Source organism: Loxodonta africana, chromosome 11, assembly GCF_030014295.1.
Source record: "Loxodonta africana isolate mLoxAfr1 chromosome 11, mLoxAfr1.hap2, whole genome shotgun sequence".
Lineage (NCBI taxonomy): Eukaryota > Metazoa > Chordata > Mammalia > Proboscidea > Elephantidae > Loxodonta > Loxodonta africana.
Genome location: NC_087352.1, coordinates 76,435,030 through 76,462,744, shown reverse-complemented (window position 1 = coordinate 76,462,744; position 27,715 = coordinate 76,435,030). Strand labels below are relative to the sequence as shown.

The 27,715-nt window shown below is 41.2% G+C and overlaps 1 protein-coding gene across 1 annotated transcript in view; it reads left to right on the top strand.

Annotated features, from left to right (window-relative positions):
- Positions 1 to 22,734: 22,734 nt before the first annotated feature.
- RNF125 (ring finger protein 125) overlaps positions 22,735 to 27,715 on the top strand; it is a 40,325-nt gene continuing 35,344 nt past the window's right edge. The window contains exon 1 of the mRNA XM_003406338.4: positions 22,735 to 22,941. Within this exon, the coding sequence (XP_003406386.1) occupies positions 22,778 to 22,941 (164 nt within the window). The 5' untranslated portion in view covers positions 22,735 to 22,777. The remainder of the gene's footprint in view (positions 22,942 to 27,715) is intronic.

Genomic DNA, 27,715 nt, shown 5'->3' with positions numbered 1-27,715 from the left:
CTATTCTTCCACTAAAAAAAAAAAAGAGGGCTGTAAAAGCCAGAGACTTGAACAACCCAATTTGACAGGAGTGGAGATTTCAGGAAAGTGGAAGCCTGGCGTTCCACCTAAAAGGAGCAGTTTGTAAAAGGCCTTAAGTAGCAACCCAAGGAGCAGTGGAGAACTATTTATATTTTGGCCTGACCCATGGCTTGAGCCCAAGATGGGGCATGGAATGCAGGGTTCTGGGTTGTGCCCACTCAGGTTATAACAGTAAGGGCAAGGTATCTGCTATCAAAAGAGAAAACCGCCTAAAACTAGAAAGGACAAATAAACTGCAAACTGGAAAAGAAAACAAGAGATGCCAGTGTTGTATAATGCAAAGAACAAGGCCTTTAGACTCAGGTGAGTTTGAATCTTGGCTCTCCCACTTGCATGTGTGACCTTGGGCTGGTCATGTAACATCTCTCAGCTTCAGTTTCCTCTTTTGTGAAACGTACCTACTTTTTGGTAAACTTTGTGGTCGACTCCCCAAAATCCTTTTCACTTTATTTGATCTATCTAAATCAATCACAATAATCCCATTTTCTTGTTAATGATTGGTTTGGGGATGGCTACTGAGGTATGAGGAAACCCTGGTGGCATAGTGGTTAAGTGCTACGGCTGCTAACCAAAAGGTCGGCAGTTCAAATCCGCCAGGCATTCCTTGGAAACTCTATGGGGCAGTTCTACTCTGTCGTATAGGGTCGCTATGAGTTGGAATCGAATGAAGAGGGCTTAATGGAGACTTCAAGGAGAACCATGGGAAGTCTCATACATCAAAGAGCAGGTAAGTAATCCTAACTGCCACCAGCACCCTCTCTATGCCAACAGGGAAATCAGCTTCGGAATAAATTTAACATATCGAATTGAATAGAATTTCCGGAAAATGAGCCCAAACTCTGAGTACACCATACCTGAAGCTGACACCACCATTGCACATTCTGTTATATAAGCCAGTACAATTTTTTTTTTTATTGTTTAAGCAGGCTTGAGTCAGGTTTCTGTTACTTGCAGATTACAGCAACCTAGGATTATCGTGAGGATAAAACCAGACAATGAAAGTAAAAACCTTATCCTAGGGCATGTTAAATATAAATGATAACCTTTATTATTATTTTAGGAAGGTGGCTAATTGTAAATTACTCAATGTGGTGTTCACGATTGGGAGATCTATCTACATATAGAGAAATTTCCTTTCGGTGAGTAAGGGTCACAGTGAGCAGAAAGAGTACTGGAATAATAGGTAGAGAATTGGCCTAGGATTTTCCCCTGGTGAACCAGATTTAGACTCTGGTTGGCAGGGAAGAAACCAGCAGAAGCAAAGCAGGACTGACATAAATGTTGGGAACTGTAGTCTCCTTCCTAATTTCCGGTTTTCTGCTAGGAGTTTCCCTATGGTCCTACTAAATAAAACAGCCAGCTCTCCTTTACAAATTTCCTCAAGTCCTTTCTTTGCCCGTATTACAGCTCCCATTATTACTTTCTCTGGAATGTGCCCTTATGTAAACTCTTCTCCTGTTTAAACATTTGCACTATTTAAACACGTAGAAAATAGTAAAAGAAAAGCTCATTTAGCTCCTCAGCATTTCTGCTTTTTCTTTAGATTCAAATGGCTTAAACACATATTTAAAGTAAAGCAATAAAAAAATCTGAAAATTATTCCAAAACCACATTGTTTACTTGATGGTGAGCAGTTTCTAAACAAAACCTATGTAGCCAGGAAGATAGTTGCTCTGGGCCACTGGACAGCTCTTCCTTTAATTGTTGTAGCTGGTAATTGAGCAGGTATACATGGTATGATTGTTAGTGTTTTCTATTTTTACCAACTTGCTCTTCTAAGTTCTGAAAACTATTCAGTCCTTGAACTACTTATGAAATCATTTCCTTGTTTTTCAGGAGCATGTAAAATAGATCAAATTAGCAATTATGACCCTAAGACAAAAATTAAGGAAATCTGCAAGGTATGACTATAAGGATATTCATTGCAGCATTATTTATAATACCAAAAAAGAAGATAACCAAATATCTAACAACAGGGGATTGGTTAAATCAATTATGGGATGTGCATAAAATACCATTAAAATATATGGCAATATTATATAAATTCTGATGTGTCCAAATAAATAATATGAGGCAGTATAAATATTTTATGCAATTATATTTATCAATGCTAAAAAGCCATCAAGTCAATTCCAACTCACAGTGAACCTATAGAACAGAGTAAAACTGCCCCATAGGGTTTCCAAGGAGCAGCAGGTGAATTTGAACTGTCAAGTTTTGGTTAGCAGCTGTGCTCTTAAATGTAGATGGATAAGGCCTTGGAAACCTGGTTCATTTTTACTTTTCCCATAAATAACACTTGTTACCATATAAATATAGATGACATATTTATATACCTTAGGAGAGCAAATTGTTTTCAATCACTTTCAAATAATTCAGAAGGCTTCAATTTCTTAAAAAGTTATGTTAACGTTAATAATTCAATTTCTCAAGAATTCACAGGGGGTCAGGTGTGGAGTGAGGGGCAGCACAAAGACCTTAGTGAAGGACAACTCTGAAGGGTCATCCCAGCTCCAGATCTCCCCAGGAGATAAGTTAAGGCCCCTGTTGCAACTGCCTCACAGTTCAGCTTCTCCCTCTGCCCAATCCTTCTTCCTTTTCTTCCTGGTGAGAGTTGATACCAAGAATACTACCCTATAACTTTCCTAAACCCAAATCCCCATCTCAGAGTCTATTTTTTGGGAACCCAACCTAAGATAATAAGTAATAATGATAATAACAATAGCAAATACTTAACCATAAACCGCTGTGGTGAGTCACTTGCAGAGTAGAACTGGGCTCCACAGGGTTTTCTTGGCTATAATCTTCATGGAAGCAGATCACCAGTCCTTTATTCCTCAGGACTGCTGGGTGGATTCGAACTGCCAACCTTTTTTTTTTTAATTGTGCTTTAAGTGAAAGTTTACAGCTCACATTAGTTTCTCATACAAAAATTTATACATACATTGTTACGTGACCCTAGTTATTCTCTCTATAATGTGACAGCGCACTCCTCCTTTCCACCTCGGATTTCCAGTGTCCGTTCAACCAGCTCCTGTCCCTTTCTGCCTTCTCATCTCACCTCCAGACAGGAGCTGCCCATTTAGTCTCATGTATCTACTTGAACTAAGAAGCATATTCTCCACGAGTATCATTTCATGTCTCATAGTCCAGACTAATCTTTGTCTGAGGAGTTGCGAACTGTCAACCTTTTGGTCAGCAGCTGAGTGCAAACAATTTGCATCACCCTACTTCCAAAAAACAAACAAACAAACAAACCAAACCCATTGCCGTTGAGTTGATTCCAACTCACAGTGATAGAGAGGGCTTATTAGCTTATTACGTGTCAGCCATTCCTCTGTTTTATAGATATTGATGCACTTACTTTCTCACAAACCTATGGGGTAGGTGCTCTTACTAACCTCGTTTTACAGATAAAGAGAATGAGGCATAGAGAGGTTACATAAATCCTCCAAGATCTTATACCATGTAAGTGCCAAAGCCGGGATTCAAACCTAGGCAGTCTATTTTCAGATTATTGTATTCTTAACTGTGCTCCCTAAGAGGTCAGCAGTTTAAATCCACCAGGGACTCTTTGGAAACTCTATGAGGTAGTTCTACTCTGTCCTATAGGGTCACTATGAGTCGGAATCTACTCAACGGCAGTGGGTTTGGTTTTTTTTTTTTTTAAACTATGCTGCCTCTCAAACACTTCGCTAGTGCTTACTATTCACCAGCCATCTTCACATCTAGCAGCACTGTTGCTGTTTGGTGCCTTCAAGTTGGTTCAGACTCATAGCGACCTTATGTGCAACAGAAAGAAACTTTGCCCAGTCATCGTCATAGTCACTGCTATGTTTGATCTCATTGTTGCAGCCACTGTGTCAATCCATTTTGTTGAGGGTCTTCCTCTTTTTTGCTGATTCCCTACTTTACCAAGCATGTTGTCCTTCTCCAGGGAATGGTCCCTCCTGATAACATGTCCAAAGTACACGAGATAAAGTCTCGTCAACCTTGCCTCTAAGGAGCATTCTAGTTGTGTCTCTTCCAAGACAGACTTGTTTGTTCTTCTGTCAATTCATGGTATATCCAATTTTCTTATATGTTAATTCTTCCTTGGTCTTCCTTTTTCATTATTCAGCTTTCATGTGTGTCATGGATTGAATTATGTCCCCCCAAAAATGTGTATATCAATTTGGTTAGGCCATGATTCCCAGTATTGTGTGCTTGTCTTCCATTTTATGATTGTGATTTTATGTTGAGAGGATTTGGGTGGGATTGTAACACCAAACTTACTCAGGTCACTTCCGTGATCCAAGGTAAAGGGAGTTTCCCTGAGATGTGGCCTGCACCACCTTTTATCTCTCAAGAGATAAAAGGAAAGGGAAGCAAGCAGAGTTGGGGACCTCATACCACCAAGAAAGCAACACCAGGAGCAGAGCGTGTCCTTTGGACACAGGGTCCCTGTGCCTGAGAAGCTCCTTTGAGACAGGGTTAACTGTGCTGGCGGAACAAAAGAGCTGTTAAAAGATTACCATCTAGACCTTGGGTAAACAGAAGCCACACCCTGTCAACATGAGATAAGGCTGAAACAATCTGTGAATTACTATCTCCTTCTTAGTGTTTTTCTAGTCCCTTCCCCCTTTACAGGCTCCCGCATGCTCAGAAGAACAAAGTGTGACCACTGTTTAACCTTCCTTAGCCCTCCAAAGATGGTGATGTAGTGCCAAAGATCAGTGCGCTTGCGCTATATCCCATAATAAGTGATGCCAAGGGTTGCCAAGAGGACTGCATCTTGAAATTCAGCAGATTCCATCTTGGATTCCAGGTGCACACAACCTAATTAACATGCACCGCCATTCTGAGAAGTACCTGCCCCTTGAAAGAAGCCCACTAAATATTCATTACTCTATTGTCCCCACCGAACCCATATAAGCCCTAGCCTTGCTTCCCTTTTCGAGTCAGTCTTTTGGAGAGGCTTAGATCCCTACTGACTCCTTTCGCTTGACTCAAGCAAAATAAAGCTTGCTGAAGATAAAGTTTGTCTTACATGTGTATTCTTACTTGGGAAAAGACAAGGACCCTTTGTGTCAGATTGGCAATTGGTAACATAACACCTTGACCAGGGGAAGATTGAGGACAAGGATCTCCCTCCTGAGATGACAGAGAGAGAAAGCCTTCCCTCTGGAGCCGATGCCCTGAATTTGGACTTGTAATCTACTAGACCGTGAGAAAATATATTTCTCTTTGTTAAAGCCATCCACTTGTGGTATTTCTGTTATAGCAGCACTAGATGACTAAGACAACACGCACATGAGGTGATTGGGTCAGGTACACCTTAGTTCTCAAGGTGACATCTTTGCCTCTGAACATATTAAAGAGGTCTTTTACAGCAGATTTGTCTAATGCAATACATCATTTGATTTCTTGGCTGCTGCTTCCATGGCCATTGATTGTGAATCCAAGGAAAAAGAAATCCTTGACAACTTCAATATTTTCTCTGTTTATCATGATGTTGCTTATTGCTCCATTTGTAAGGATTTTTGTTTCCTTTATGTTGAAGTGTAATCCATACTGAAGGCTGTAGTCTTTAATCATTATCAGTAAATGCTTTCAAGTCCTCTTCCCTCTCAGCAAGCAAGGTTGTGTCGTTTGCATATTGCAGGCTGTTAAGGAGTCTTCCTCCAATCCTGATGCCACATTCTTCTTCATATAGTTCAGTATATATTTGATCAGCCTAAAAACCAAAAAACCCACTGCTGTCGAGTCGATTCCAACTCATAGCGACCCTATAGGACAGAGTAGAACTGCCCTATAGAGTTTCCAAGAAGCGCCTGGTGTATTCAAGCTGCCGACCTTCTGGTTAGCAGCCATAGCACTTAACCACTATGCCACAAGGGTTTCCAAATCAGCCTACAGATTGAATAAGTATGGTAAAAGGATACAGTCCTGGCACACAGCTTTTCTGATTTTAAACCACACAGTATCCCCTCATTATCTTCAAACAACTGCCTCTTGGTCTGTATACAGGTTCTGCATGGCACAATTAAGTGTTCTGGAATTCCCACTCTTCACACTGGCCAAGAAATTCAGGACCAAGAAAAATTTCAAGTTGCTACAAGAAGCAGATGCAGCCCAGATTAAATGTGGCTGTGGGCTCAGCTTGTACATGCCCAAGAGGATCACCAACTCTAACTCATCCCTGGCTTCTCTGGCTACCTCAGAAGAGGCAACCATCAACCAAATGAAGGTGCTACTCAAGAGGCTAGGGAACAAAGGCTCCTCATTGTAGATGAAAGGCTCCAGTGCTTCCTTTAAGCAAAGAATGTGACAGGGGCAGCTGCTGCTGAGGACAGAAAATAGATTCAGAGGAAAGCCAAGAATATGAAAAATCTCAGGCAGTATGGCTCTGCAGCCAGTGCAACTCGTACTATACTGCTTCTCAGTAAGGAAGAGTAAGGGGCAGGTGTAAGGATGCAAGCAAGCCTAAGGGACATTTTCATAAAATTCCCAGTATCTATTCCACCCTGACCCTTGAGTAGCTGCCATGTTCTTCAAGAAAGTAACTCTGATGAATCTCCGTCCTGCTTTCTAGATGTTGGTTAAGGAACTTGGGCCTTAGCTCGGTATAAGACATGGCCCAGGCCATAAAACAGTAAAAAAGAATTTAAAAAAAGGGCCAGTGAAAATTTATAGGGAGCATTACAAAAAGTTTTATCACTTGCCTAAGGATGAAGTGGACATGAAGAGGCAAGTCAAAAGCAATTGCAAGGAAATGGTGCTGGAGGCCCTGGATTAAGTCAACCCAGAAAACTGCACCTCCCCCGGACTTGTAGCAATGTGAGCCAGTAAGCCAGTTAAGCCAGTATGAGTTGGATTGTCTTTGCTTGCAGCTAGCAGAAGCATAATCAATATAGTGGCATCCCCAGACTTCACTCAAACTATTTCCCATTCAGACCTAACGAGATTTTATGAGACAGACAGTTGGGATAATGATAAGAGCATTTATTATTTAAACTATTAGTTTAGACTCTTGGATCCAAGTAACAAAAATCAACTTTAGCTGTCCTAAGCAAAAGGGAAAACTTTTTGCAAAATTGGTACATTATGCAGACTCCCAGGACAGAATCACAGCTGGGCCTTAAGTACACTAAGGCCCAAAACACAGTAGGGAATCCAATGGTCCTCATTCTCCATCTTCCTCTGGTACTTCTGCCTTTTTCTTCTCTCTCACTGCCAACAGGCGCTCTTTTCTTTAGTTCACATTGAAGAACAAAACTACACATAGCTTCTAGATTGTACATCTTCCAACTAATGCACTCAGAGAGAAACTGATTCACCCTCTCGTCTTCCTTCCCTGGCTCTCTCCCTCCCTCTGTCTCTCTTCCTCCCTCTATCTTTTGAAATCTCTCTGCCAAATTTCAAAATTCCTACAGAACAGACTGATCGGCCCAGCTCAGGTCAGGTAGCCTTCCCTGACCTAATAAACAGTGGCTGGCAGCTGGGGGAGGGGGCATTGGGTTCAAGGTCACTTCTAGGACCTTGAACCAAAAGGATAGAGTGGGTAGAAGAACAATAAACGGAAAAGAAGTTCCCAGCAATATTCATATGAAAAACAATGAAGGGAATACTAGAAAATGAAAGCAGCCTTATCAGGGTTATGGGATTATTTATGAAGTTATTCTTTAAACTTTGGTCTTTTAGGAAAAAAAAAAAAATAGAGCACAGCAGTTAAAACAGAAACTTTGGCGTCATTCAGACCTGTGTCTAAATTCCTACTCAACCGCTTACAAACTGCATGTCCTTGTGCCAGTTACCTAACTTCAAATGGGGATAATAATTTCTATTTCCAAGAGCTAAGAACAAAAGGCGTTAGTATATGGAATGCACTTAGCGCTGTACCTGGCACACAGGTGAGTACCTTATAAGTGGTAGCTAATATTACTTATGAATTTTCTTTTTAAAAAATGTTATTTTAACATCAAATAAAAAGTGGGAAAGTGGGGGAAATTTTGCAGCTCTGTCTGAACCAAGTCACATATCATCAATACCACGAAACACAGTCTTTGCTAGGGACTCCGGGGTCACACCGAGTCAGTGGTTTCTGATGTTGGAGATCCGTGGTTCAGGAGATACAAAGTCTGCAGTGCTGCGTTGCTGTATTGATTAACTGCAAAGGAATTTTTTGCACATGAGACTTGACAATAGCTGAACCATTAGCAGTATCTCCTTTAGAGCCATCTGGTATTGATTTTTCCACTGTGCTTCCTGAGGGAGGACTCTCCAGAGCCTTAAAGTGAAGGAAACAATGATTCTTCTCTTGTCCCTGCAACTGCTGACTTAGAAGCACCTGATTATTCTCCATTCACTTTGATAACACAGAGACAGGCTAAAAAAAGGACACAGCTATGCGGTTCAAAAGGCCATTATTTCTGAGTTAGGCATTGTATGTGCTGGGGGCATGGTGGCTCAGTTAAAATTTTTTGTTTAGTTGTTATTCCCATGAGTTGTACATTGATTCCACTTTTTCATAACCTTTTTTGGCAAACAGTAGCTCTCAAAGGTAGCTGGCATAAGTTGTATGTGTAGGGTAGAATTTACCCATAGTATATTGGATCCTGCAGTCCTTGAGTGGTGTAAATGGTTAATGTGCTTGGCTACTAGCCAAAAGGTTGGAAGTTTGAGTCCACCTAGAGGCTCCTTGAAACAAAGCCCTGGTGATCTACTTTCAAAAAATCAGGCTTTGAAAACTCTATGGAGCATAGTTCTACTCTGATACATATGGGGTAACCATGAGTTGGAATTGATTTGAAGACAACTGGTATGTTTTATACTAATGTAAATATTGTCTCATTTCAAGTTTTCTTGTCCTTTGCACGTTTTACTGCTACTCTACAAATCACTATCAATAAACTTTGGTTTTTGATCAACCTTTTGACTACTCATTCTCATTTGACAACGGAAGCCAGACGATTCTCTGAAACAAATCTAGTGAGGTATTATTGCCATGAAATATTTTTGAGCTTGTTAGTTTATGTATTATGATCAACTATAAAGTCTAAAGAGAAGGCAAATTTAGGGCTGCTTATTTTCTCTAAGGGAAGAATCATCTTTAATTAGGCTCATAAGCTAAAATAAATAGCTTCAAATTTGATTTCATTAATGTGTTTCAGATCACAAAGTTGCTCACTTCGGCCATCTTGGCATTTTAATAGTAGCAGGTTTCATATATTGGAAGGGGAAGCCAGTTTTATATTTCTATTACGATTGCTAGAAGAAGAAAATAGTCTGATGCAATTCATCAGAGCGATACACGTAAACTAAAAACCAATTGTATAGTCTTAACATGCTGGATGCAATTGCCCAGTGTCTTGATGAATGATTTATGGATTTAAGCTATTTTTCATCATGTCACCTTTTGCATACTCTTGGATATTATTCTTTTAATAAACTTTTGTGGCCCATGATGATGTATTGTTTTGGTATATAGCACTGAAGCTAGAGAAATGCTGCAACTTGTCTTCTAATGATTCCAGTTGAAGTCTTGAAATTAATAAGCTTAATTCCAGTGTCTACTGATTCACAACATTTATTCCTCCAACACAATTGCAAAGGAACACGGAGTGACCCCATCTAGCCGTCACCCCACTGATCCTGGCCAGGCACCAACAGTGAGCAGGCTGTGTGTACCTAGTGCAGCAGCTAGAGAGTTGCCACACTGCATGTCATCATCCCATCTGGCCCATGTGTGTTCACCTACTTTTGTCCAATGGCCTATAATTTAACTATGTCTCTCCACCTCTTCCACTCTATTCTTCTCTTCCTATTGTTTATGCAAAGAACCAAAAGACCAAATAGAAGCAAAACATAAAAAGGAAGAAAAAAAAAAAACTGCACAAAATGCTTTGTGAAAACAATTGCTCTAATGTTTTCTTGTAGGCAATTGTTGTTCACTTCAGCTTCTGAGGATACCATGACTCACATGCTGCGAATGATTTGAAATTTGATATAATTCAAAAAAAGACAGTCACAGCTCTTAAAACTGAGCAATTTAAAAGGGAGGAGTTGCTCTCATAGTCCGAGGCACAGAAGAATAGCTCTTATCACCCATCCTCTCAGAAATTTCTGCATAAAATCCATACACAGATTGTTTGGACTTCTAGATCATTAGGATTTAACTGCTACTGTAATTTCTGTAGATCTATTTCTCAACTGCCCTATATTTCAAATTATGGGGACACATGCTAGAAATGGAGCTCTGGTAACACAGTGCTTAAGTGCTGGACTGCTAACCGAAAAGTTGGCAATTTGAACCTACCAGTTGCTCCGCAGGAGAAAGTTGTGGGAGTCTGCTTCTATAAAGAATTACAGCCTTGGAAACCCCATGGGGGCAGTTCTACTCTGTCCTAGAGGGTCACTATGAGTCAGAATAGACTTGACAGCAGTGTTTTTTGGTATGCTAGAAATGAACGGTGTATTAGGCCCATTTCTGTACTTGAATTTCCCATTTGTAAAGTGAGAGTAACAGAGTTTGTTGTTGTTGTTGTTGTTGTTGTGAGGTGCCAACAAGTCAGTTCCAACTCATAGTGACCCTATGCACAACAGAACGAAATACTGCCCGGTCCTGCACCATCCTTACAATTGTTGTTATGCTTGAGACCATTGTTGCAGCCACTGTGTCAATCCACCTCGTTGAGGGTCTTCCTCTTTTCCGCTGACCCTGTACTCCGCCAAGCATGACGTCCTTCTCCAGGGACTGATCCCTCCTGACAACATGTCCAAAGTATGTAAGACGCAGTCTCACCATCCTTGCCTCTAAGGAGCATTCTGGCTGCACTTCTTCCAAGACAGATTTGTTCCTTTTTTTGGCAGTCCATGGTATATTCAGTATTCTTCACCAACACCACAATTCAAAGACATCAACTTTTCTTCGGTCTTCCTTATTCATTGTCCAGCTTTCACATGCATATGATGTGATTGAAAATACTATGGCTTGGGTCAGGCGCACCTTAGCCTTCAGGGTGACATCTTTGCTCTTCAACACTTTGAAGAGGTCTTTTGCAGCAGATTTGCCCAATGCAACGTGCCTTTTGATTTCTTGACTGCTGCTTCCATGGGTGTTGATTGTGGATCCAAGTAAAATGAAATCCTTGACAACTTCAATCTTTTCTCCATTTATCACGATGTTGCTTATTGGTCCAGTTGTGAGGATTTTTGTTTTCTTTATGTTGAGGTGTAATCCATACTGAAGGCCACGGTCTTTAATCTTCATTAGTAAGTGCTTCAAGTCCTCTTCACTTTCAGCAAGCAAGGTTGTGTCATCTGCATAACGAAGGTTGTTAATGAGTCTTCCTCCAATCCTGATGCACCGTTCTTCTTCATATAGTCCAGCTTCTCATATTATTTGTTCAGCACACAGATTAAACAGATATGGTGAAAGAATACAACCCTGATGCACACCTTTCCTGACTTTAAACCAATCAGTATCCACTTGTTCTGTCCACACAACTGCCTCTTGATCTATGTAAAGGTTCCTCATGAGCACAATTAAGTGTTCTGGAATTCCCTTTCTTCGCAGTGTTATCCATAGTTTGTTACGATCCACACAGTCGAATGCCTTTGCATAGTCAATAAAACACAGGTAAACATCCTTCTGGTAGTCTCTGCTTTAGCCAGGATCCATCTGACATCGGCAATGATATCCCTGGTTCCACGTCCTCTTCTGAAACCAGCCTGAATTTCTGGCAGTTCCCTGTCTATACACTGCTGCAGCCGCTTTTGAATGATCTTCAGCAAAATTTTGCTTGCGTGTGATATTAATGATATTGTTCTATAATTTCCACATTTGGTTGGATCACCTTTCTTGGGAGTAGGCATAAATATGGATCTTTTCCAGTCAGTTGGCCAGGAAGCTGTCTTCCATAATTCTTGGCATAGACGAGTGAGCATCTACAGCGCTGCCATCTGTTTGTTGAAACATCTCAGTTGATATTCCATCAATTCCTTGAGCCTTGTTTTTTGCCAATGCCTTCAGAGCAGCTTGGACTTCTTCCTTCAGTACCATCGGTTCCTGATCATATGCCACCTCTTGAAATGGTTGAACATCGACTAATTCTTTTTGCTATAATAACTCTGTGCATTCCTTCCATTTTCTTTTGATGCTTCCTGCGTCATTTAATATTTTCCCCATGGAATCCTTCACTATTGCAACTCAAGGCTTGAATTTTTTCTTCAGTTCTTTCAGCTTGAGAAACGCCGAGCGTGTTCTTCCCTTTTGGTTTTCCATCTCCAGCTAATACTTTACTTTGTCTTCTCGAGAGGCCCTTTGAAATCTTCTGTTCAGTTCTTTTACTTCATCAATTCTTCCTTTTGCTTTAGCTGCTTGACGCTCAAGAGCAAGTTTCAGAGTCTCCTCTGACGTCCATCTTGGTCTTTTCTTTCTTTCCTGTCTTTTCAGTGACCTCTTGCTTTCTTCATGGATGATGTCCTTGATGTCATTCCACAACTCGTCTAGTCTTAGGTCACTAGTGTTCGATGCATCAAATCTATTCTTCAGATGGTCTCTAAATTCAGGTGGGATGTACTCAAGGTCATATATTGGCTCTCATGGACTTGCTCTGATTTTCTTCAGTTTCAGCTTGAACTTGCATGTGAGCAATTAATGGTCTGTTCCACAGTTGGCCCCTGGCCTTGTTCTGACTGATGATATTGAGCTTTTCCATCGTCTCTTTCCACAGATGCAGTCAATTTCATTTCTGTGTGTTCCATCTGGCAAGGTCCATGTGCTGTGCCGACTTAACAGAGTTTACATCTTCTGTATTCCAGGGATGTCTTTAATACTACCAGATATTTTAAAAGTTACCTATGTTGTACCTTAAAAAAAAAATCAAACCTGCTAATTTTCACTATATCCTACAATTATGTGGTGGATTTGGGAACTCAGAGTGCTAAACTTTTAACACATTAAAGGAAATGAGTAGTATAAACAGAACAGAGAGACTCAGTACTACCTATACATTTGATGGCGTAGTGGAAAGGTGTGGTACTGTGAACCTGTTTGTGCATCTGTAGAGTGGTCAGAAGTGTAGAATTAGGAGCCTGAAACATATGGTATCAAACGCTGGCTCTACCACATAGTGATTGGTTGGGTTTGAGCAAGTTACTTAAACTCTCTGAGCTTCAATTTCTCATCTATAGGAAGGGGATAGGAAAGAAGGAAGCTTTGTTGTAAACATTAAACTCTACACATATAATTGTTATAACACTGACACACACACACGCACATGGCATTTACCCTTGTGCATGGTCCATAGTAACCAATCAAAACTTATCTGTGGCTATTTTTATTATCATCTGATAACTTAAAGGAGTGTAACATAATGGGAGCATATTTACATATATTCATATGTACCAATAAAATATATTTTCACTTGCCCTAGGCAAAAAGATACCATTTATCTATATTATTTACCTATAATGGCAGAACAGAAAGCAATCATATTATTTTGGAATTAAAGTCTGAAACACTGACATTCTTCTTTGATAAAAGATGTTTGGTTGTGTGGTTAATAGAAGAACGTTCGCCCAGTGACAAACCATTTACATAATCATTGGCGTTGTGCAGTAAAAGCCACAAAAAGATCTTGTATTTGTATCAGTTAAATGTAGACTATTTTGTTATATTGTTTCCAATTTTGTTTTAAACTACAATTTAAAGTTTATTGTTATTTATTTTTTCACCATTTGTGTTCTTGCCTCCCCAAATAGATATCTAGTGTGTCCCAAGTATTTAATGACTTAATTTTTATTTCAAATGTATCCATTTGAAATGTTGAAAGATATAATGTGGATGTTTTCACCTCTCTGGGAATCAGTTTCATTATCCAAACAATGAGAGAATTGCATTAGATGCCCTCACGACCTTTTTCCATTCTAAATATGCCGTGATGCCATGCTCGCTCTAGTAGAATACTCCAAGTATGCATTCATTCAAACACTACCCATTTTGTTGCCTAACTGCTCATTGGTAACCAGAGAAATATTCGCTGAGTTACCCCAAGAGCACGACAGTATATTCTAAGGATATGTTGTAACTTGACAGTCCACAGCTGAGGTAAAGTGCAAGGGTCAGAATATCGGGGCGGGGGGGAGGGCAGTACGTTCAGCTTTGGAGTGACCTAGGTCCTCTCTGAGAAACCCAACAACAAACAGCAACGGAACTGGCAAGCAGAAAAACAAAGGCCAGTATTAAAGTTTGAAAACTCAGTTATGCTGAATCTGAGGTCCTTGACTGGCTTACCTGGGTGAACCCGTAAGTCCTTCATTCAGCAGAACTTCATTTGTAAGGATGTTCTTCTCTGTTTAAGAAGAAAACGGTGCCACATTTTATCATCAGATAATGCCTCAGAGTAGAGGTGTCCTAAACACCACTCAAGGTCATGTCTCTTTACATTTCTGTGTAAGACTATTAAAACCCGTTGCCGTGGAGTCAATTCTGACTCATAGCAATCCTATAGGATAGGGTAGAACTGCCCCACAGGATTTCCAAGGAGCAACTGGTGGATTCGAACTGCTGGCCCTGGTGGTGAAGTAGTTAAGAGCTCAGGAAGCTAACCAGAAGATCAGCAGTTTGAATCCATCAGCCACTCGTTGGAAACCCTACAGGGAAGTTCTATAAAGGCATTTTATACAAGTTCTATAAATGAGGGCACTCTGAGTTGGAATCAACTCGATGGCAATGGGTTTGGTTTTTTTGGTAGAAGACTATTAGTTTTTATTATTCTTGATAGATTTATAGATAAGAGTTTTTTTTTTTTTAATTATCTCTGTAAATTCATAAATGTTTTAGTGCCAGGGTATTTAACCAGTGTAAATGTCAGCGAGTAAGTGAGGAGGTACCATCATGGACAGATTACACTAGGAATGAAAGTTAAGTAGCTCTCTCCTGGCTCCTGAAGGGTTTGCGGCTTGCTTATCACTTAGAACACTATTTCTCAAAGAATGATCCATGGACCACCTACATCAGAGCCAGCTAAGGGGACTGTTAAAAATGCAGCTTCAGTAGCTCACCTCTGACCCACTTACTTAGAGTATCTTGGAAATAGGGCCAGTTTAACAAACTCCTCAGGTGATTCCGATACAAGGTAAAGTTTGAGAAGCCATGTTAGTTTCTTAGGGCTCCCTTAACAAAATACAAGTTGGGTGGCTTATAAGAACAGGTATTTATTCACAGTTTTGGAGGCTAGGAGTCCATATTCAAAGTGTTGACAGGGCTACCTTCTCTTCTAAGGCTCTTGGGAAGATCCTTTCATGTCTCTCCAAGCTTCTGGTAGCCCAGGTGTTTCTGGCTTGCAGCTGAACCATAACTCAGTTATCACATGGCCATCTTCCCTCTGTCTGCCTTCTCCTCTTTTATAAGAACATCACCTATGATTGGATTAGGACCCACCCTATTCCACTATGGTCTCATGTTAACTAATATCTTCAAAGACCTTATTTCCAAACAAGTTCACATTTACAGGTACCAGAGGGTCAGAACTTCAATATACCTTTTTGGGGGACCAATTCAATCCCTTACAGAAGCCTTGACATAAACAGAGAGTGACTTACCAAAAATGTAGCTATGACTATGTCATTCTCCTACCTGAACTCTAAAATGGCCCCACAAAGCCACAGAATCAAGTGGAAAATTTTAAGCCCACCACATACTGCTTTCCTGACTCTTACCTCTGCCTTGGTCCCAAGTTTCTTCTCACCCCACTGCCTACTGTGTTCTTAAAATTCCAGCACCAGGGAACTGTGGGTGCATCTTGTCCCCCTGTCTGTGCTCACCAAGTCCCTTTCTGGGGTGCTCTGCCTTCTTACTTCCCTTCCTCCTCTTAACTACATCGCCCCAGGCTAAGTTAGCACTATGCTTTTTCTCTGTGTACATCTCTATCACACCTTTTATAGCATACTGAATTATAAATGTAAGTGATATTTTTCTGTCCATCTTAGATACGGAGTCACGAAAGCCTTGTGGGCGCAAGACAAACATGTCAGTTAGTTTGGCTGCAAGCAACAGAACTCAAGTCTGAATAAATTAAGCAAGAAAAGGGGAAGTATTGGTAAAACTCTGTATAGCTGGGAGGTTTAAAAAGTATATTAACTATGCTTAGGAAAAGCAGACACCAGGGAAGCTGTAGAATATAGCTTTCAATTTTCCTTTATGCTAACCTAAACTTCTGATGCCCTTCAGGGCCTGAAATATGAATTATGAATTTATTCTCAGGCTATCACCATTATCATTATGATCATCATCATCATTGCCATCTTTCAGTTTATATTGTTGTTGTCAAGTGCAGTTGAGTCAACTTTGATCTTTATAGAAGCAGAGCTCCAAGTCTGTCTCTCACGGAGTGGCTGCATGGGTTCAAACTGCTACTCTTTCAATTAGCAGCCAAGTGTTCAACTGTATGCACCACCAGGGCTCCTTATAAGTCTATTTAAAGCCTAATGATATCAGATGCTTAATTTTCATCTATCCTCTCAGCTCCCATTTTCCTGCCTTACTTTATTTAATTTTGTTTTATTCTTTCCTAAAATTCTTAGTACTTCTTATCTCTACACAAGTACCTTAGTAAAAAGCATACGAACTTTAAAATGAAAGAAGATCTAGAATTAAAATCTGGTTCTTATCACCTCTGAGTACTGTGCTCCTTTAAATAATCGTCTATATGAGACCAAATGGTCAATACTTACCCTAAAGTAAAGATGAGACGTTGACGGTGTCGGGGGCGGGGTGGTGGTGGTTGGTGGGAAACGAGATTAATGGAAACAGAACAACCACAATGGAAATAATGAGAATGCTCACACATTGTGAAAAATGTAACCGATGTCACTAAACAATACATACAGAAATTGTTAAATGGGAATCTAACTTACTGTGTAAACTTTCACCAAAACACAAAATGAAACCAAACAAAAATACAGCTCTGGCACTTACTTGGTATGTAAACTTGGCTAACAAATTCTCTGAGCCTATAAAATGGAAACAATAATATCCATTTCATGAGATCATGACTGAAATATATAGAACATATATATTGACAAATATACATAAAAATATATATATATGTCACCTCCTACATGCCAGATATCTTACATCCATTACCTCTAACATTCAGAATAAACATAAGTAGGATAAATAGGATAGTGAATACAGTGTGCTTGCTATGGAAATAGACAATAGTATTAGGTGGATGTAGTGTAGAAAGCTTCCAAACTAAAATCTAAAATTTGAGTTGGATAAAGTTGAGTTGGGAGAGGTGGGGTAGCAGCTAGGAAGAGCCTCAGAAGAGGAAAAAGCAAGTATAAAAAGCTTTCCTTGAGACCCAAGATGACTTAGTATACTCAAGAATTTAAAGGAGAACAAAATTTTTTAGAGCATGGAGAGCAAGGGGGAGAGTGATAGCAGATATGGCCAAAAATGGTTATTTTGGGAGATCCTACTGTTGGTCTATCCAATTGCCATCATCTCCATCCTTAGTAAAAGAACCCTAATTATACTGTTTCAGGTAACTAAGGTGCCCAGTCCTAGCAAATGAGTTTGAGCCAATAACAACACTCTCATTCTCTTTTGCAAGTGATTGCTTTAGGTGTGGTCATGTGGCCCAGTTTGGATAAATGAAATGCAAAAAGAAGTCTGCAGAAGAAGGCTTCTAGGAAACATTTCCTTTCCATGAAAAAGAATTGAGAGTAACAAGAAGGAAATCCTATCCTTTCTTTTCTGTTTTTTTTGAGATCACTGTGTGTGGATGCGATTGTTGGAGCTGTTGCGGTCATCTTTCTGCCATGAGGGAGACACTACAGACATAAGACTGAAGTCTTGATGACATTATTTTTCTGTTAAACCAGCTCTGGAACTGCTTACCCCTGGACTAATTTACCAAAATAAATAATAAATATCCTATTGACTAAGTCACTTTTAGTTAGTGTCTTAGGCCAGATTCTCTAGAGATGTAAAACCAGCAAAGTATATAAATATACATACAGATTTATATCAAGGAAATGGCTCATACGGTTGTAGAGGCTGGGCCATCCCAAGTCTGCAGGTCAGGCTGGAGGCTTCTCCTGATTCACATAGCTGCAGGGGCTGGTGAACCCAAGACTGGCAGGTCAGAGAGCAGGCTATGAAGACCAACAAATGCCAAGACTGGCAGGCAAGACAGCAGATAAGCTGCTGGCTCAAGTTCCAAGAACTGGAGGTCAGATGAACAGGAGCCAGTTACAGGATCCACAGCAAGCAAAAGCCTGTGGGCCTTGCCAGAAAGTCCACCTATATTGGATGCAGGCCACATGCTCAAGGAAACTCTCTTTCAACTGATTAGCTACTCACAGCAGGTCCCATCATGGAGGTGATCACAATAGATCAAATCTCATCATGGAAGTGATCACATCATCATACGAGTGCCAAACTATATCATTACTGCCAAACAGAATTATGGCCCAGCCAAGTTGACACACAATTTTAATGATCATAGTTAGATATCTATTGCCTTCTACCAAAGGTATTCTAACTGGTTACAGTTATTGGAGGAGTCAGATTGTGCAGGACATTGTAGATCACGTTAAGGACTTAGAATTTAACCTTAAGAGTTACAGAGAGCTATTAAAGATTCTTAAGCATGGTGTAACATATTTCCTTTTCAAAAGATTGCCTTAGTTGCAACGTGGATAATAGAGTAAAGGGTGTCAATAGTGAATGCAGGCAGAACAATTAGGAACTATTAGAATAGGTCACACAAGAGACTGTGATGATTTAAAATAAGAAGTGACCATGGGAGTGAAGAAAAGTGAACCAATTCAAAAACTACTAAGAGGTATATTACAGACAGAAAATTGTGATTGTGATTGATTCAATGTGAGAGAGAGATAGGACAAAAATCAAAGATGACTCACAGGTGTCTGAAATGAGCTACCAGGTGGATTGCAGTGCCATCACTCAGAATTCAGTAGGAGCAGATGGAAGGCTACAATCATCAGTTCATTATTGGACATGTTGATCTTAAAGTGTCTAGGAAGCAACCAGTGTAGTGATTTCAAGTAAGAAGGGCATTTGAGTGGCCTGGGGTGAAGACAAAGGCTTCAAGTTCCCTATAATTTAGATGGTAACAGAATCTATGGGATTTTTGAGATTCTTAGGGACTGAGTGAGGAATGAAAAGGGAGAAGGACCCGGGGTAGAATCCTAGGATCACTAGCACTTAGCCTTTCCATGAAGAAGGCGATGCCAGCAAAGGAGACTGCAAAAGATTAGCCAAAAAAAAAAAAAAAAAAGGAAAGCTAAAGAGTGTTTCTACAAGGAGGGAGTGGTCAACACTGACAAATATAGTTGAGAAGTAAAGCACGAAAAATACTGAAAAGAGGCTATCGGGTTTAGCCACACATGACGGTCACCACTGATGATGAAGCAGTTTTTGGAGAGATGGAGGTAGAGTGGTGGGTTCAGAATTCAAATTTATCTGGATAAGCAGTGGATAATTAATAAATCAAGATACAAAAGACAGATAATCAGGTCAAGAAATTTGGCCTTAAAGAGTATATAGGGCAGGAGCTGAGGGACATGCTGGATCAAGGGAGAGCTTTTGTTTTTCTTTTAAAGACAGGAGTGATAGTCTTTACTTCAGTCCTATATCCAATTCATCAGCAAGCCCTTTTAGGTCTTTCTCCTAAATATATCCTAAGCCTGTCCACCTCTCTCCTTCTACTCAGATATCTCGTTGGTTTGAGCCATTATGGTCTCTTAACCATGGTCTCCTAACTGGTTTCTCTGCTTCCATTCTTGCTTTGCTTCTGTCCTTTGTCTACACAGAAGTCATATGTATAAATCAAATCGTGACACTTGGAATAAATTCTCCAAGCTCTTGGTCCTAGCCTGTAAGACTGGATATGATCAGAACCTTGACCACCTCTCCCCACATCTTGACCACATCTCACCCCATCTCCTGCTTTTATTCCCCATGCTCCAGTTCCCTGTGTCCTCTTTCTGTTCTCTGTTCCTGCATCACTCACTGTTACCAGTGCTTGGCAAGGTTTTCTCCTCAATCTTTGAATGGCTGACTCAGTTTCATTGTTCATGGTTCTGCTTAAATGGCATTTCATCCAAAAAGTTTTCTCTGACCCTTGTATCCTTTTTTCCATTCTCATTCTCTGTTTTATCTTTTTCATAGCTCTTATCATTTTCTGAAATCCTGTTCATTTATTTATTTTTTAATTACTATATCCTCTCATTAAAAGTAAGCTCTGATTGGGGGAAAGTGATATACAGGATCATTATGTATAATTATGTATTTTATGCATTGGGTATTATTTCTGACAATTGCATGTGAATATATAATTATCTCAAAATAAAAAGTTTTTTAAAGTAAATTCTGAGGGAACTGGGATTTTGTTTGCTTATTCAGAACTGTGTCCCCATCATCAGAATAGAGTGCCACGGGGCACTAAATAAGTCCTTGGTGAATTAATGAATGAATGATATGCTCGGTCATGTTTTTAAAAAAAAGAGAGAGAAGAAAAGAAGAGAGAGTAAAATTAATAGCAGGAGAAAAGAAGAGAGAGTAAAATTAATAGCAGGAGATCCTGAGCCAAGGAATCTGAGGATCACAGAATTTAGCACTAGAATTCCAGAATGGGATTTGAATCTAGGTCTCCAGAACTCCTTCCTCTACTCCATGCTTGTTGTTGTTTGTTGTTAGGTGCTGTCCAGTCAGTTAGACTCATTGTGACCCTACGTACAACAGAATGAAATACCGCCTGGTCCTGCACCGTTCTCACAATCATTATTATGCTTGAGTCCATTGTTGCAGCCACTGTGTCAATCCATCTCATTGAGAGTCGTCTTCTTTTTTGATGACCCTCTACTTTACCAAGCACGATGTCCTTCCTCCAGGGACTGGTCTCTCCTGATAACACATCCAAAATATGTGACAGTAGAAGATGGAAGGAGTACACAGAGTCACTATACCAAAAAGAATTGGTCGGCGTTCAGCCATTTCAGGAGATACCGTATGAGCAGGAACCAATGGTACCAAAGGAAGAAGTCGAAGCTGAACTGAAGGCACTGGCAAAAAACAAGGCTCCAGGAATTGACGGAATACCAATTGAGATGTTTCAATAAACGAACGCAGCACTGGAAGTATTCATTTGTCTACGCCAAGAAATTTGGAAGACAGTGACCTGGCCATCCAACTGGAAGAGATCCATATTTATGCCTATTCCCAAGAAAGGTAATCCCACCAAATGTGGAAATTATTGAAAAATATCATTAATATCACATGCAAGTAAAACTTTGCAGAAGTTCATTCAAAAGCAGCTGCAGCAGTATATCCACAGGGAAATGCCAGAAATTCAAGCCGGATTCTGAAGAGGACAGGTAACCAGGAATATCACTGCTGATGTCAGATGGATCCTGGCTGAAAGCAGAGAACATCAGAAAGATGTTTACTTGCGTTTTATTGACTATGCAAAGGCATTCAACCGTGTGAATACTAACAAATTATGGATAACAGTACGAAGAATGGGAATTCCAGAACACTTAACTGTGCTCATGAGGAACCTGTACATAGATCAAGAGGCAGTCCTTTGAACAGAGCAAGGGGATACTGCCTGGTTTAAAGTCAGGAAAGGTGTGCGTCAGGGCTATAGCTTATTCAATCTGTACGCAGAGCAAATAATCCCAGAAACTGGACTATATAAAGAAGAACAGGACATCAGGGTTGGAGGAAGACTCATTAACAACCTATGTTATACAGGTGACACAACCTTGCTTACTGAAAGTGAAGAGGACTTGAAAGTACTTACTGATGAAGATCAAAGACCATGGCCTTCAGTATGGATTACACCTCAACATAAAAAAACCAAAAATCTTCACTACTGGACCAATGAGCAACATCATAATAAACACAGAAAAGATTGAAGTTGTCAAGGATTTCATTTTACTCGGATCCACAATCAACACCCACGGAAGCAGCAGTCAGGAAATCAAAAGACACCTTGCATTGGGCAAATCTGGTGCAAAAGACCTCTTTAAAGTGTTGAAAAGCAAAGATGTCACCCTGAAGACTAGGGTGCACCTGACCCAAGCCATGGTGTTTTCCATTGCCTCCTATGCATGCTCCATTAACGGAGCATTGATTAGATGACCAAAGTAGTGATTGGCACTGTCTTAGGAGCGATCAATCAGTCATACAAATAATTATAATAAGCTACAAAAACTGATAGGACCAACACTTGTGGGTGCTCCCTGGTTCCCATAAAGGCATGGCCAGGCAGCATTTTCCTTAACTTACGATAGTGGGGATGTATGTCATAGCCTGGAAGGTACACTGCAGGTCAAGGTCCTCCTCTGCAGCTGAGGTTTCAGGTTTCAATCCTCCCAGGACCACGAGACATTGCAGCTCGTGTGCTGTGCAGCTGCCGCCGCCACCTCCTCCATCACTTAACCCCCGGCAGCTAACGAAAGATCATTTCAGACGCGCTGGCGCTTTCTCTGTCTGCCTCTGGCCGAGGTTGCGCGCAGCGGCGGAGGCTGGATCTAGGCTACGCGAGCGAGCTGGGGGCGCTGGGAGGCGGTGATCACAGCTGGGTTGGGACTTCCTTCCTCCATCGCAGAACAACAAAACAACCCGGCTGCAGGCACTGAGCTCTTAGCAGCTGCCCGGGCGAGAGGCGCTGCAATGGGCTCCGTGCTGAGCAGCGACAGCGGCAAATCCGCGCCTGCCTCGGCCACCCCGCGGGACCTGGAGCGCAGGGGGAGCCCCGAGCTGCCAGTCACGTCCTTCGACTGTTCCGTGTGCCTCGAGGTGTTACACCAGCCTGTGCGGACCCGCTGTGGCCACGTGTAAGTGCCGGGGTAGTTGGCTTTGCTCTCCTACCCGCTGGAGAGAGCAGGGTTTTGGGGGGGTGGGGAGGGGCCTGGGTATGGGGGGTTTCTTTTGCCAGAGGCAGACGCCGCCGGAAGAAACCTGGACCTATCTGGTGCAAGACACAAGAAAATGCCCAGTCGGGAGTGACAGAAATTCGAGAGGAAAAAAAGCCATAATCTATCGGGCCCGGCAGCCTCTTCCCGAAACCCAGGTGCAGAACCCCGGAGATGGAGATTCCAGACCAGGGTCACGCCGAGAGCCAGCGCTCGCTAGCTGGGGTGGATGGTCTTGGCTGGAGAACCAGAGCCTGTCCCGGCAGCGAAAGCGAGCGCGCAGGACTACAAGCAGCAGGGACCCCCAAAGCACAATTATCCCGCTGAAGTAGGTTGAAAGAGCTATGTCCTCCTCTCCCCAGGGAACTCTGGCCGGTTTTGTGTGGCTGGCTGCGTGCACGTGTTCCAGAACGCTCACTGAGGCTCCTGCGCAAACAAAAATCTGTGCAAACTGTCTTTTTACCCCCACCCCGTCTCCCTTTCTCAACACAGACACCAGACAGACCCCTGTCGGGTCGTCAAGTCAAACTGAAACGCCCAAGTGACTTCCTGTGGTCATTAGAGTTTAACCAGACCTGTTACGGTGGGGCTTGGGGCTTGAGTATTAGCAAGGAGCCAGTGAGTGAAGCCGCTTAAAACTCAACGACAAAGTAAAAGATCCTAGACTACCTGCTTTACGCACACCTCGCCAAATCAATAGACAGTGTAGATTAAAACAACTTTAAAAAAAATGACGTAATGTTTTACTTAAATTCGCCGTTAGCGCAAAGCATCATTTTCTAAGAAGAGTTTAAAAACGAAGTCCCTATATAAAATTGTAACGTTCTTAATGTGTGTTTGAGTAACGAGTAGCGGGAGTTGTATCTGTGAATTTGTTTTCTCCGTTTACTTAAAAGATGTTTTTTTCCCGTGGATGGATGGATGGGGGCGGGGGGCAGGGGAGAGGTGAACAGAGCAAGAACGGAAACCCACTGAATGTCTTCTTTGGACTGCTGACTTACTGTATAGTCTGATGAAGCGTCAGGGCAATACTGCAGTGGCTAGTAAGTGCTTTGGCCTTAACAGGAAAAGGGGGGAGGGGGACCATATTATAAATGCAAGCGCAAAAATGCTTTTAAAACGACCTCGGTGATTCTTGACACTTAACAGCCTTGTACCTGAGAAAAGCAATTTTGACCACAGAAGAGCCCATCAGAGAACCAGAGAGAAAAATATGCAGCCCACACAATGTTTACATCTACAGTGCCCTGGGCCTTATTTTCTGCCTGTATTTTTCGGGCCTGTTGTTTCAGCTTTGTATTTTGAACCCAGTGCTAATCTACCTCATTTGTGATTACTCGTGTGGTTTCCCAGCTGTCCAAATGTAGCTTCTTGACATACTATCCAAGGGTCAGTACAGAAGTCAAGATGTTGTCTAACACCATAAAATATATTGATTAGTTCAGGGCACTAATAACCTAAGAATAAGTACATTTAAATTTAAACTGTATTAACATTAAGATTTGAAAAGTGTACCATGGATGATGCACAATAGGGCATCAAGTCTTGGAGATTCTTTTTTAAGAACTGAGATGGGCATTTTTGTTATTTTAATTATCTGACTGGAGATTGTTTTCCCCAGTTTGGATTTTGAAGTTACAGTTTGCAGTGTTTTTGCATCTGCTTGGGTTTTTTTGGTTTAAAGGATAATATAAATTTGCAAAATGTTAGATCTTTTGTTTAATCCTTCTCTTTGTTGGAGTGAATAGGAAACCAGCAACTGGAAAAATAGTCATAAAATAGCATAATAAGGGCTGGACAAATTGCCTTCCCTCACTTTACTGTTCTTTGTTTTGACAAATCTATGTCCATTGTTCTGGCTGTGGGCAGAATTTCCATATTCCTCCTTTTGGCAAACTTACTTGGATGCCTTCCACTTTAAATGTTAACCAGAGTCCCTTCGGCACTGGAGATGGTGAGGGCTGTTAACACCATTTGTACTTTGGAAATGAATTATTGTATTCCGTTGACCTCAAATTGGAAAATGAAGAAATGCAAATAAAACCTCTCTAATTTATTATAATGTATTGAAGCTAGATTTCCAAACTTGTTGAACTAGGTTGTTTATGCTAATTTCTGTTTTAAAAACCTATTTCAACTCAAACAAGTGTAATAATGATGACAACAGTACCTTGAATGAGTATATATATAGTACCTTATTGTAACCTGACTGTTCCAGGTCTGCTTGGCGTGGCCAAAGAGATACGAAACAGGTGAAAGCAAAAGAAGCAGCTTTATTTGGTTGGCCAAGCAAAGGCGCACACCAGGACTTCTATCGCCAAGATGGCTTCCTGAACAATGGCTTAAACAGTATTTATTAGGGGAAGGTTCCCTGGGGAAAGGAGCAAGGTCATTGATTGGTCTGGCCCAAAAAAAGGCTTTCCCGGGGCAGTTCCGTTGTCTTTGCTTGCTCAGTCCAAAAGTGGGGGGAGGGTGTATGAAACCGGATCTGAGGCTCGGACCCCGGGCTTTGAAAGTCTTCCTCCAATCTTGGGCCAATAAAGTTTGGCTCCGACTGGTAGGAGAAAAGTTCTGGGGTCACCCAGAAGACAGGATTGATGGTTCTTCACGTGTCAGGCGGCCAGATTTGGTCTTAACTTGTTCTGTGGTCTGCAGACCCCAGCCTCTTGTTTTTCTTATCTTGGGCAGGAAGTTGGCCAATTGCCTAAAAAACATCTGGAGAAATCAGTTAGACGGGGACATGTCTCATGCTTTGTACTTCTAAGTTGGGAGTTGGTAATGGTGCCCAGAGGCAGGGGTCTCATTATAAATTGTATTGTGATACAGTAGAAAGGGTGAGCTTTTAAGAGGGAGAGCTGGGATTTGAAAATCAGTTCTGCCACCAGTCAGCTGTGGGACCACCAAATTGCTTAATCTCTTTGAATCTCGATTTCCTCATTTGTAAAATGGAGTGAGTAATGCAATTTTTATGAGTATTTAAAATGTAAAAGTACCCCACGATGAACACTTAAAACATAGTAGTTTCTGTCTTCTTCAAAGACATTCCATAAGCACAAAACCCATGAATAGGTATTATTTGTTATCGTTCTCTTTTGGAAGAAAAGAGGGCCACAAAGGGTAGATATGTGATATTTTCAAGATTATGTAGCTTGTCTCAGATAGCCTTGCCTTTGTTGTTGTTGTTAGCAGCCATAGAGTTGGCCCATGCCCCATGCACCACCAACAGGATCGGACCCTTGTGATTCATAGGATTTTCATTGGCTGATTTTTTTGGAAGTGGATGGCCATGCCTTTCTTTCTAGTCTTCTTAGTCTGGTAGTCCCACTGAAACTTGTTCAGCATCATAGCAACACACAAGCCTCCACTGACAGACAGGTGGTTGCCACACTTGGGGCGCATTGGACAGGTGGGAATTGAACCCAGGTCTCCCTCATGTAAGGAGATAATTCTACTACTGAACCACCACTGCCACCTGTCTTATATTTAGCTCAGTTCTTTTTCCTTCGGTGGAAACCCTGGTGGTTTAGTGGTTAAGAGCTACTGCTGCTAACCAAAAGGTCAGCAGTTTGAATCCATCTAGGCACTCCTTGGAAGCCCTATGGGGCCAGTTCTACTTTGTCGTACCCGAGGTAGGGTTGCTGTGAGTCGGAATCAATTAGATGGCAATGGTTTGGCTTATGGGTTTTTTCCTTCGTTGGACTTTAATTCATCTAAGTAGTTTCATTTTAATGTGTTATCATTTTAAATTAACTTTCATCATATTTTGGGTTCAGTTGTAAAAATAGGTTTATGAAAAAGCTTCCTACCTTTGCCTTATCTTGTATTATCAAGTAAGCCTAGGCCAGAGGGAGTAGATAAACTGTATGGATGGAACTGAAAGGGAATCTGAGATACATTTGAAAGAAATATTTAAAGCTTGTTGCCAGATTGGGTGTGGTAGCTGCAGAGGGAAGACTCCCAGGTTTTAAACCCTGGTGGTAGAGATAAAGAGGGCCAGACAGATTGGCTTAGGAGAAAGTTAATGAGCTCATGATGGAGACTGTTGAATGTACAGTCACTGATACAGATAGCAAAATAGAATTATCTCAAAGGGCAGGGAAAGTGGATTTAGGGAAGAGATCAGAGCTGGGGATGTGGGAGTTATCTACAAGGGGCCAAGAGATTTAGACGGGGGCCTAAGAGGGCTACAGAGTCCCTGGGTGGCATAAACATTAAACACTCAACTACTAGCTGAAAGGTTGGCTGTTTGAACCCACCCAGAGGTGCCTTGGAAGACAGGCCTGGCAATCTGCTTCTGAAAGGTCGCAGCCTTAAAAACCCTATGAAGCAGTTCTATTCTGCAACATGTGGGGTCACTATGAGTTGGAATCTATGGCAGCTAACAAGAGGGCTAACTGAAACATACTATAAGGTGGAAAAAGCCTCATCTCCATTGAACTGAGTTGAATAAAACTGTTCGAAACCACAGGATTTGCCTTTTTTTTTTTTTTAATGAAACTCTTTTGAGGATGGTTCTGAAGTGCTTTCAGGTAAATGGTCTAAAGTGTTCCCCTTGTGATTAAGTGTAACCAGTAAGGAGCCCTGGTGGCACAGTGGTTAAGTGCTTGGCTGCTAACCGAAAGGTCATTGGTTCAAACCCACCAGCTGCTCTCCAGGAGAAAGATGTGGCAATCTGCTTCCGTAAAGATTTACAGCC